Genomic DNA, 13,161 nt, shown 5'->3' with positions numbered 1-13,161 from the left:
CCAGTTTGGTTTGGTAATGTTTTGTTCAGAACTAAGTTTGTGAGGTGTATTAGCCTGTATCCTCTTTTTGCCTTTGTCTGATGTTAGTATCAGGGTTGGGAAGTGTTCCTTCCTTTTCTATTTTCTAGAAAAAAATTATAAATTGTTTAATTTATTTTATTTTTATTTAATTGATTAATTAATTGATTTTAATTTATTTCTTCTTAAATGTTAGGTAAAGTTTACTAGTAAAACCACCTGAATCTGGAGATTTATTTTTTGATGTTCTAAACCATAGATTCAATTTATTTAAGAGCCATCCAGCAGTCCCACTTTAGATGTATATCCAAAGGACACAAAATCAGGATCTTGAAGAGATATCTGCACTCTTATTCACAATAACCAAGATATAGAAACAACCTAAATGTCCATCAACAGATGAAAGGATAAAAAAATGTGGTATACCTGTATGTAATGGAAATTATTCAGCCTTAAAAAAATAAGAAAATCCTGACATTTGTGACAACATGGATTAGCCTGGAGGACATCATGCTAAGTGAAGTAAACTAGACACAGAATGACAAATACTGCCTGATCTCACTTGTATGTAGAATCTAAAACGGTCAAACTCATAGGAGCAGAGAACAGAATGGTAGTTACCAGGGACTGGGAGTGGATAGGGAGATGGGGAGATTTTGGTCAACTGACAACAAGGTATCAGTTGTTCAAGAAGAACAATTTCTGGAGAACTAATGTACAACGATGAGTTAACAATACTGTATTTCATACTGAAATTTGCTGACATGATTGATTTTAAATGTTTCTTACCACAGGGAGAAAAAAGGAAGAAAACAGAAATTGTGTGAGGTGATGAATGTCACTATTAGCTTGACTGTGGTGATAATTTCCATATAATATATGTGTAAAGTTGTCCACCTTAAATGCTTACAGTTTTTAAATATCAATTGCATCTCAATAAAGCTGGGAAAAAACAAATCCAATTTGTTTAAGGAATATTAGTTATAGGAATATTCAGAAGTTATTTATTTCATATTGGATGAGGTATGGTACTTTGTGATTTTTGAGGAATTGCTCTATTTCATCTAAGTTGACAACTTACAGTATTCGCTCATTATCCTTTTAATGTCTGTGGGTCTGTAGTAATATCATCTCTTCTTTTTCATATTGATAAGTTGTAATTCTCTTTTTTCCTCTGTCATTCATGCTAAAAGTTTAGCCAGTTTCATTATCTTTTCAAAGATTAGCTTTAAGTTCATTGATTTTTCTCTATTACATTTTGCTTTTTTATTTCATGCATTAAGTCTATGTATTTATTATATTCTTCCTTTGACTGCATTTAGGGATTTTGCTCTCCTTTTTCTTGTTTCTAAGGTCAAAGTTTAGGCAATTGATTTGAGGTGTTTTTTCTTTCCAATGTAAGCATTTATCGCTATGGTTTTTCTTTAAGTACTCCCTTAGCTACATCCCACAAATTTTTATCTCACTTGCTATATTTTCATTTTTATTCGGTTCAAAATATTTTCTGTGCTTCTTGAGACTTCTGTGACTAATATCATTTACAAATATTTTCTTTAATGTCAAGTGATGAAAAGTTGTCCTATTTTCTTTCTGTTATTTTAGTTTAATTCTGTTTTGGTCAGAGATCATACTTTGTTGTTATTTCAAATGTTTTTAAATTGCTACAGTTTTATGACCCAAATATGGTGTCTTGGTGACTGTTATATGCTCCTGAGAAGAATGTTTATGCTGTTAGGTTGGAATTTTCTATAAACATCAGTTGGTTCAGTAACTTAAGGTTGTTGTTTAGTTCTTCTGTTACGTTTGCTGATTTCTGCCTAGTGGTTCAGTATTTGAGTGAGGAGTACTGAAATTTCCTATTATAGTCATGTATTTTTCTATTCATCATTTCAGTTATTCCTTTTTGTTTTCTCTGTTTTAAGTTCTATTGTTAGGTTATGCATATGTAAGATTATTTAGGACCCTGTCACAGTATCAAAATGTAATGTCCCTCTTTTATCTCTGGTACTTTTCTTTGCTCTGAAGTCAACTTTATCTGATACTAATATAACCATTCCAGCTTTCTTTTGATTTGTGTTTGCATAGTATATCTTCTTCAAATACTTCACTTTAAACCTACCTATATAATTAAAATTTAAATGAGTTTCTTGTAGACATTGTGTAGCCAACTCATATTTTTTAATACAATCTGATAATGTATCTTTTAATTGATGTGTTTAGACCATTTATTTTTGATCTAAGTATTGATATGTTTGGATTTAAATCTACCATTTTATTATTTGTTTTCTGTTTCTTCTCACTGCACTTTCCCTCTGTTTCTACTTTCCAGTCTTCTTTTTGGTTATTTAAACATTTTTTAGTATTCTGTTTTAATTTGTCAATTGTGATTTTTACTATATCTCTCATCCACATTCTTAGTGGTTGCTCTAAGGATTACAAAATATAGACTAGGCTTTTCACAGTTATTTAGAATCAGCGTTTTCCAACTTTATATGGAATGTAGAAACCTTACCACATTGCAGGTGTTTTATCCACCTTCCTTTATGCTATAGGTGTTATACATTACACCTATATATATTGAAAACATTATCAGAAAAATGTTATATTTTTTGCTTAAAATCATCTAGCATGTTGAAAGAACCATAAGAGAATAATAGTTTTTGTATTTACCATTTCTGTTGTACTTTTATCATTTGTGAAGTTCCAAGTTTTCTGTTAAATTTCTTTTGTTTGAAAAACATTCATCAGATGTTTTATATCGATACCGTTAGCTATTAATTCACTTAGTTTTTCCTTCACCTGAGAGTATCTTTAATTCACTGTCATTCCACAGGAATATTTTTGCTTGATACAGAAATCTAAGTTGACAGTTCTTTTCTTTCAGCACTTAAAAAATGTGGTTCCAAATAATGGACAGCATGGTTTCTGATGAAAAATCCATAACCATCTGAATTGTTTTCCTGTAGATAATTTGTCATTGTTTCTAGGTGATCTCAATATTTTTCTTTATTTTTACATTTCAGGAATTTGGTTGTGATTTGTCTGGTTTTGATTTCTTTGAATCTTTCTTGATCTGGTTCAATAAGCTTCTTCATTCTGTAGGTTTGTGTCTTTTGCCAAACATGGGAACTTTTCAGTCACTATGTCTTCAAATATTATTTTACCCACGTATTCTTTTTTCTCTTCTTCTAGAACTTCAGTGACATGAATGTTAGACATTTTGTTGTTGTCTCAAAAGTCCCTTAGGCTTTGTTTCATTATCTTCAATCTTTTTTTCTCTTCAGATTGGATAATTTTCATTGATCTGTCTTCAAGTTCATTGACTCTTTCCTCTATCACATCTGTTCCGTTATTGAGCACATCATCTATAGTTGGATGATACTTTCTATGTTAATTCCAACATCCATGCCATCCAATCATTAATATCTGTTGATTGTCTTTTCTGATGTGAGCTGAGAATTTTATGATTCTTTGTGTGCCAAGTAATTTTTCTTTTTATCCTAGATATTTTCAACAATACCTCATGAGACTTTCCATGTTATTTATATCTTATATTTGGGCTGTGGTTCCAGTGTCAGTTTCAAAGACTTTGGGGTGTTAGTCCAGTCTCTCCCACGGTCAGCTCATACCTGTATAGGAGTTTATTCATTAGTGTAATTTTTAAAGTTGCTATACTAATTAGGATTAGATCCATGTGTGCAAATAATGGGTTAAACACATGAGTTTATAAACAACTTTATGATATTACTTTCCTGTTCCACTCTGCTGTTTTCTCCCTAACATTCTGGTTCCCCAGGATTTCCCTTTTAGTCCTCCAGCCAGAAATTGCCCGCTTTCATGATTGTGCCACATGCAAGTGGCAGGAAGACAAAATGGTAAAAAGTGATTGGGTTTGGTTATGTCTTTTTTGAGCCATGGGTCTACTGAACTGAGAAGAAGATTCTGCTCCCTCAGAGTTTTGGCTCTTGCTGGATTCCCACTCTTTTCTACTCTTCCCATCATTCCTGTCCCAAGACTTCCCATGGGGTGGAGCACAAGAGAACAGAGGGGGAAAAATGGGACTGCCCCTCCCACATTTCCTCAGAGCTTTAGGAGTTTTCCCTTTTCCACTCTTCTAGAGGATTTATCCTTAACCTCATTCTGTCTGCACTACAGTGCTCACTTCCAGGCTTTGGATTGCTTTCAGCTCAGGCTGGAGGATACATAAGGGAAAGATGGTAAACTCAACACTGGTTCAGTGGCACTTCAGATTATGATGTTCTTCCTGATCCAACTGCTGATGTTTACTTTTTATAGTTCTCCAGGTTTAATAATCGAGTTCAGTGGGAGATAAAGGGGTGTGTGTGTTTACTTCATCATACCTGGAAGCTAGAGATAGGTTTCTTGTCTGCCTCTATTCATGATCTTCAGGTGTCTTTATAAATTCTGAAAATTCTTTTTTTAGGAACTCTCCTTTAGACATAAAGGGAGGCAATGGGAAGAAGACACTACATAGCTGATGTCACAAAAGAGCTGGTATAAAATATTTTAAGGATAAGATTACAAGAAACTTCATTTATGTATATAGATATATTAAAAAAAAAAACCTTATGATCTAAGAACATTCTAAGGATAAAATTGGATGCACCGTGTAAATTCTGGCTCCTCTTTCTAGGTAAAAAGTGTATCCCACAAAGTGTCTCCTGTGGAAATTGACCATATGCTGTCTACTTTTAACCTGCTAGAAAAGCGTGATGCATTTTCACAGTCACTGAGTGGAGGAATGAAGCGCAAACTCTCCATCATTATAGCACTTTCAGGGGGCTCCAAGGTATTAAGAAAGAGAGAATGAGAGAGAGGGTGGGTGGGCAGAGAGAGGGGCACTAAAAATGGATTTCTGCCAGCTGGTCTAGAAAACTCAGCTGAAGAAAACCTGAGAGTTCATGTGAATCTTAAAGGAACATTGCCAGTAATAATCAGAAGGAAATGGCATTATTGGCTTAACTGATATATTATAGTTTGGGATTATTATTTTTCCTAGAGTTTTTACCACTATTTTTAGTCTAGACTCTCCATATTTGCTTAAATGTGTTCCCCTCAAGTGGTAAATTATCCCACAAGTAGCATATCATCAATCATCAATGGTTATGGAATTGTTCTTCTGGTTTTTAGGTAGTGATACTTGACGAACCATCATCTGGCATGGACCCAGTCTCAAGGAGGGCCACCTGGGATCTCCTTCAGCAATTTAAACACAATCGTACCATCTTACTGACCACCCACTACATGGATGAAGCTGACGTCCTGGGTGACCGAATTGCCATCATGATCAATGGGACCCTGCGGTGCTGTGGCTCTTCAATATTCCTGAAACAAATATATGGTCTCTCCTCCCTTTGATCATTCTTAGGATATTGGTGCCTTAGTAGTCTGCTAACAAGATTTTAATTATATTTTGTGTATATATCAAAAACTTTGGTGACTCCCTCTGTCCTAGTAATTAGGTCACAACTGTTCTAATTGCTTTTTAAGGCCCTTTAGAATCTGGATATTCTTTACATATACTCACTCTTTCTCTGATACATAACTTTAGACTTAGGAAATGCTTTTATCAAAGTCTACAAAACCTACGCTTGTATCTTCCATTTTGCACCTACTAACAGTTTTCTTTGTCCCTGGAATGCAGTTGTGACCTCTAATAGGTTCATTTTAGGTGAGTGACTGGTTTATGAAGAGAGAAAGTAGATAAATCAATTATTTCTGATCCTCATATCTCATTTGCCAAACTAATATCAATTCCCCAGTGTGATGAGATAATTCTAAAATGTGGCAATTGACAATGAAGATGTAGTGCAGAATGAAAAAATCATATAAGTGAAATAAAAGAGTCTTTGACTCTGATAAAGCTTTTTTGAGAGATAAAACTAATACATCAAACAGTGAACTATTGAAGGCTAAAATTACAGTAATAGGAATCCCAATTTAGAGGGTATAAACATAAATGGAGATAAGGATGAATTGCTTCCTCATTCATTTATTCAGTATTTGCATTTATTCAACTGATCTCAATTATTTCCTCCATACTGGTTACTATGGTATCCACTTTATATAGCATGTTTAATATTCATAACAACCACCCCATTTTGCAGAATACAGAACTATGGCTCAGGTATATCAAAAATTTATCTAAGTCGTATTTATATACCCAGTTAGTTCAAAGTTTATAATCATCTTATAGGTTTGAGTTTTACAGTTGACTTGTAAGGGATTCTATATCCAAAATTATTTATGCCATTTGAATTGGGTGTTAGCCTGAGATAAGGGACACATGATTTAAACAGCTATGCTTTTGATAAATAAATACAATAATTTCTAATATTCACTAACTTTACTATTTTTTGGTAAAATAATACAACATATATATAACTAGATATATTAAAGTCATAATATTTTGGGATGTTCAAGTCCCTTTTTATAGGTACTAAACTTTCAATATGCTTAAGCTGAACTTCTTGCATTTTACTCGAAAGCATGGGATTTGTGTTCACTTCTTTGATAGCATACAAAATTCCACGTTGGTATCAGTATACACCTCTCACTAACTACTTTGCCTCTCTGTCAAAGAAGATATTTTCTATTGATTGGCGACCCAAAAGGACAGACAGTTGAGAAGCTTATTGTCATGATTCTTGAGAAGTAAAAAGTAATTTACATATAATCTTGTAAGTAAACCAAAAGTAGCTTGGGTCCCCATGGCTGGTAAATAATGGATAAGTCACTTCATTCTCTGGATGTCAGTTGCCTCATTTGCAAAATGGAGTAATAGTGTCTTCCCCACCATAAGCCAGGTAAATAAACCAGATTATCAGCTAAGAGATCTATACTTAAAACCTGTTACTCTTTTTATAAATGATTTAAGGAATATAAATGCAAGTACAATGACAATTTGAAATGCACATATTTAAAAGCAATGATGTTTTCCTCCAATTCCTTTAAAGTAATTTCTCTATATAGGCAAAGTACTAATTAAGTATAAAGTTCTCTGATTTCTTTGAGATCCTTATCAAAAATCATATTCTTGGGCTTTCCATAGATGTCTATCTAAAATTTAACAACATTCTTTCAACATTTCATATCTCCCCTCTTTGCTTTATTTTATCTAACACATCCTTTATTCTAACTTCCTCCTCTTTATTAGTATCTGTCTCCTTTGACTAGAAAGTAGCTCTTAAGGAGGCAGGAATTTTTACATGCTTTGTTCACTGTTCTATCTGTAGGGCCTAGATGAATACTTAATACACAGTGGACAGCCAATGATAATAAATGAATATTTATCAAGATTAGAGTTTCAAAAATAACTAACTAGATAACAGGGGCTTTTTTTCATACATATACTGTATCTGGTTATATACACTAAATTATTGTCTTTCATCAAGAAAATTATTGAAATTATAGAGGAAGTTGCTATTTATTCAATGTCTTAGTTCTTGGAACAACATTTGGAAGTTTCAGGTGTGAGACTCCTCAGAGTTATAACAAAATGTCTACGACATACCATGTCTTCTTCCCTGTGGACCTGGGTACCTGAATCATGGCGAGCCAAATTTGGTCCTACAGGGAAATGAAAAAGTACAAAACTACTTCATCTGGTCTTCTAAATGGTTTCTCTCAGGTGCTGGATATCACATAGTCATGGAGAGGGAACCACATTGTGATGTTGATGAGGTCTCTGCAATGATTCAGTCTCATATTCCGGGTGCCGTTTTGGAAAACTGTTTTGGAGCAGAATTATCATTTATCCTACCCAAAGAGCATACACACAGGTATAGATTCAGAGATTTCTACGTGAATGTTTTGGGTGCCAGAAACCATTTTGAATTTTCCAAGTTTAGTAAGCTTAGTGAGTAGTGTTTTGCTAACAAGCAAGATCTCCAGTTACAGGTATCATTTGTCAACTGAAGTTGAGAAGTTCACAGCTGAAGATTCCTCTCACTGTACAGAGGATTGCCTCATAAATTTGAGTCTATTCAAGGCTTATTTGATATTTTTCCTCTGGGGTTTGTGTGTGTCTGTGTGTGTGTGTGTAGGAAAGTTTGCAAACTAGTGCCTATAGCTAGCTTCCTGGTGTTAAATAGTGTATAACTAATGGTAAAATGTTTATGGTATACAAATTTTATGTAGTGAGTAAGGTTCAGGAGAATATTAAGATGATGAAAGAAAAAAGTAGTTTAAATGGCAACTCTTGGAGCAAGGGTGACGAAGACGTAGAGAAAACAGGGAGTTTGATCTCAGTAGTTAGCCAAATTAATAATACAGAGGAGACACAGGGATGATAATTCTACCTGGGATTCTAATTTTAAGCTAAGAGAAATGGAAGGTAAGGGTACTTATGCATCATTAACCTTCAGGGAGTGCACCATTTTTATCTTCTTGTCTGAAGTTACTACTACCTAGATGTCCCGTAGGTGCACGGTGGCTGGCGTACACAAGAAGAGAAGAACAATTTGTAGGATATTGCTTTACATGTCTATCTCTTATAGACCTTCTGGTAGAATGAAGGAAGTAACACACAGGAGTCAGGCCGCCAAGACTCCAGTAAATGAAGAGATATGAAAGTAATCATATTTTGTATCCTAGAAGAGGAATAAAAGGAAGAGAAATTACTTGATAGAGCTACACTTATTCAGAGAGTAAATCTGAACCTTCTTGAAAAGCAGGAGCATGGATCAGTATTGAGACAGTTGGGGTGAACCTCAGCCCCAGTCATGAGGAAGAGTAAGGGAAATGAAAGAAACTACAATGGGACATTGATTCAGCAGAGGTTTTGTTGGGTACTTTTAACATTGCATTGTATTTTTAACATCTGGAAGTGCAGAGTGTCTCTGAAAGAAACATGTTAGAGAAGCTGCTTAAACTTAGCACAACACCAGCCCTTCCCATATAATATGTATGCAAATGATATTATCAGAAGAAACCATGAATAATTAATATATCATTAAGTCCAAAACAGGAAATGTAAGAATTTAGAAATGGGTAATATTTTCATTGTGTCTTCCTACTAAATACTTCAGACATGGAAGACAGCTCATGGAAGAATCTCTGAGAAATGAATAACTAGTCGCACAGATTAATATCAACACATTAGATGTGAATTTCTGGGCCAGGGACAGTGGATCAAACATGGCACAGAAGTAAATTATGAAGTTGGGGAAGAATGTGTTCGCTCAGAATGAAATTTTCTTTAATAGGATAATTTTAAACCAAGTATTGAAAGAGAAAAAAACAACCAGAATAAAATGTCCATAGTCCATGTAGCTCACAGAATAGGTCTTTACAGTAGGGAAAAATAAGACAACAATTATTCATGTGAAGAGTTGTTATAGGAAGTGGGGTCAGACTGAACTGAAGGGTAAGAGTAGAACCAATTATCAAAGCTGGGTAGAGTTAGATGGAAGTGAAATTCAGCTAAAATATAGAGATATTTAGAAGATGGAGTTTTTAGTCCACCGTGTCTGAGGGTAATCATACATATCCTTGATAGATCCTTACTGAGAGTGAGAGTGTTTAAGAAGTGAATGGGTTAGGGTGTTTTGAACCTAAAACACTTAATTCTTCCTTGATAGTAACCACAGCACAATTAGCAACACTTCCATACAACTCACCTAGCTATTTGATGACATCCTCTCTCAGTTCTCAGCTTGGACTTCACTAACTCCATTTTCTGTTGTCTAGTGATTTATCCCTCCTGTAATTTGAGCACTCTTTTCCATTTGATGTAGGAACTACATGTGAATAAATTAACTATAACTGTAGTCCTTAACACTTACACAAAAGAAATTGATAATTTTTAGAAGAATAGAAGAATTTATATCAAAGAGCAACTGACAGTAGGGAGAAATTTGGTAAGGTGTATATCTCTTACTTCCATTTGTTTCACAATAAGCATTACAGAAAAATGATCTACTAAACATTTCTAGCCCATGGCTAACCAGAAATCATTATGAAACAAAATAATATTAAAAAGTCATCTAACAAAAAAACCTAACAACCTGATTTTAAATGGGCAAAGGACTTGAATATACATTTCTCCATAGAAGATGTACCAATTGTCAATAAGCACATAACTACTCATTAGGGAAATGCAAATCAAAAACACAAAAGATGACAAATATTAATGAGGATGGAGAGAAATTAGAAACCTGTGCATTGCTACTGGGGATGTAAAATGGTGCATCTGCTGTGAAAAACAGTATGACAGCTCCTCAAAAAGTTAAACACAGAATTACCATGTGATCCATCAATTTCACTTCTAGGCATATCCTCAAGATAATTGAAAGCAGGAACTCCAACAAATATTTGTACACCATAGTTCATAGCAATATTATTCACAAAATTCAAAAGGTAGAAACAACCCAAATGCCCATTGATGGATGAATGGATAGCAACATGCTGTATATCCAAACAACGAGTATTATTCAGCCTTGAGAAGGAATGAAACTCTGATGCATCCTACAATATGGATTAACCTAGAAAGAATTATGCTAAGTGAAATAAGCCACGCCAGGAAAAATAAGGACAAAGAAAGCATGGTTCCAACTCACATAAGGCACATGGAATAGGCAAATTAATAGAGACAGAAAGTAAAATGAAGTTCAGGGAATGGAAGAATAGAGAATTATTCCTATTCCAATCGGAATAGTTTTATGATCTATAGAGTTTTAGTTTGGATCATAAAATAGTTCTGGAGATGGATGATGATGATGATTACACAACTTGTGAATGTGCTTAGTGCAGCTTGAATTTAAACTTAACATGAATTTAACACTTACAATGATGGAATGGTAAATGCAAGGTTTTATATATTTTACCACATTAAAAAATTTTAAATGCAATTGGAAATAAAATTAAGTATTAAATGAGAGAAAAGTAAGTGCTCACATATTTATTTCTTAATTCCATTTAATAGAAAATAAAATAAAATGTATTTAGACTAGTGCTAGTATTTTCTTTCCTCTTCCTTCTCTCCTTCCAGGTTTGAAGCTCTGTTTAACGATCTGGAAACGAATCAAAAAGAGCTGGGCATTGCTAACTTTGGTGCTTCAATCACTACCATGGAAGAAGTCTTCCTAAAGTGAGTAATAAATAATGACCTTAAAAATAAAACTACTTGCACCCGTAAAATCTCACATCAGTTTGAGAGCAAACCCCACCCAGTTTGACCTGGAAGGAAGTATTCACAGTTATGGATTTTTTCAAGTATGTTAATATGTTATGCTAATATATTTCTGCATATTCAGCTAAGAATATGTAAAGATTTTGAGCTTGGGCCTTGCTGCGTGTTTCTTTTCATAGCAGAAGATTTAAGAGTTAGTTAAAAAAAAAAAAAAGAGTATCTATCTCATTATAGGAAAAGTTTTAGTTCTAACTTGGCGTCTATACTAGAAATGACTAAATTTTTGACCTAAGCATGTTTCTGCCAGGGAGGAAGAAATTGTCTTCTACTCTTCTAAATTCTTCTGGTGTGGTTAAGAATTAAATTGATGTGAGACATATTAATTTCCACAATTTTGTGACTTTTCCAGTTTTACTTTTGTTACTGATTTCTAACTTCATCCTTTTGAGGTCAGAGAAGATAATTTGCATTATATCCATACTTTTAAATCTACTGAGACTTAATTTGTGGCCTAGCATATGGTCTATCATGAAAAATGACATATGTGCACTTTAGAAGAATGTGCATGCTATTATTGGGTAGAATATTCTGTATATATCTGTTAGCTCTCGTTTGCTGTTGAGTTGTTAACATCTTCTATTTCCTTCCTTATTTTCTGTCTGGTTGTTCTGTTCATTATTGTGAGTAGGGTATTGAAGTATCCAACTATTGTTATAGAACCATCTATTTCTCCTTTATATTCTGTTTTTGCTTTGTCTATTTTCATGGTATATAATTAGACATGTGAATGTTCATAATTGTTACATCTTCTTGCTATACTGAAACTTTTATTTATATATTATATCCTTCTTTGTCTCTTGGAACATTTTTCATTTTAAAGTCTGTTTTGCCTCATAATAGTGTAGCCGTCTCTGCTCCCTTTTGGTCATGATTTGCACAGAATATCTTTTTTCCATTCTTCCACCTTCAACCTTCTTTTGTCCTTAGATCTCTAGTGAGACTCTTGTAGACAGCATCTAGTTGGATAATGTGTTTTCACCCATTCTGCCAATCTCTGTCTTTTGATTAGAGAATTAAAACAATTTACATTTAAAGTAATTACTGATAAGGAGGTGCCTACTTGTCATTGTGCTATTTTCTATATGCACCATAGCATTTTTTGTCCCTCGCTTTCTGCATTTGTCTTCTTTTGTGTTTAATTGATTTTTTTGTAGTAAAATATTTAAGTTGCATCCTAAATTCTTTTGTGTATATTCTGTGGTGATATTCTTTGTGTTTACCATGGGGATTATACATAGCATCCTAAATTTACAACACTCCAGTTTGAATTTATACCAGTTTAACTCAAATAACATACAAAAATGGCTCCTTTATAGCTCTGGCTCACTCTTTATGTTTTTGATGTCACAAAATTCTGTCTACATGCTGTGTGCTCAAAATGGTGAACTGACAATTCTTTTAAATTAGTTAATCTCCTAAACTATGTGGTGGAAATGTAGATTGGTAAGCCACGATGGAAAACAGTATGAAGAATGATCAAAAAAACTAAAAATAGACTTACCATATGATCCAGCAATCCCACTCCTGGGCATATATCTCTAAGTCAAAACGATACATGCACCCCAGTGTTCATAGCAGCACTATTTACAATAGGCACACATGGAAACAACGTAAATGTCCATCAACAGGTGATAAAGAAGTTGCTGTATATTTATACAATTGAATACTACTCAGTCATAAAAAAAAAGAATAAAATAATGCCATTTGCAGCAGCATGAATGGACCTAGAGATCATCATTCTAAGTGAAGTAGGCCAAGAAGAGAAAGAAAAAAACCATATGATATCACTCGTATGTGGAATCTAAAAAAAAAAAAAAAAAAAAAGACACTGTGAACTCATCTACAGAACAGAAACAGACTTGCAGACATAGTAAACAATTTTATGGTTACCGGAGAAAGAGGGTGAGAAGGTATAAATTTGGAAGTTTAAG

The 13,161-nt window shown here is 33.8% G+C and overlaps 1 protein-coding gene across 1 annotated transcript in view; it reads left to right on the top strand.

The window, feature by feature from the left end:
* LOC106730764 (ATP-binding cassette sub-family A member 3-like) overlaps positions 1–13,161 on the top strand; it is a 104,914-nt gene that overhangs the window by 51,689 nt on the left and 40,064 nt on the right. The window contains exons 15-18 of the mRNA XM_032460895.1: positions 4,673–4,828; positions 5,170–5,380; positions 7,670–7,820; positions 11,030–11,128. Of these exons, the coding sequence (XP_032316786.1) occupies positions 4,673–4,828; positions 5,170–5,380; positions 7,670–7,820; positions 11,030–11,128 (617 nt within the window). The remainder of the gene's footprint in view (positions 1–4,672; positions 4,829–5,169; positions 5,381–7,669; positions 7,821–11,029; positions 11,129–13,161) is intronic.

Source organism: Camelus ferus, chromosome 18 (genome assembly GCF_009834535.1).
Source record: "Camelus ferus isolate YT-003-E chromosome 18, BCGSAC_Cfer_1.0, whole genome shotgun sequence".
In the NCBI taxonomy this organism is placed as follows: Eukaryota; Metazoa; Chordata; class Mammalia; order Artiodactyla; family Camelidae; genus Camelus; species Camelus ferus.
This window is presented reverse-complemented; position numbering and strand designations above follow the sequence as displayed.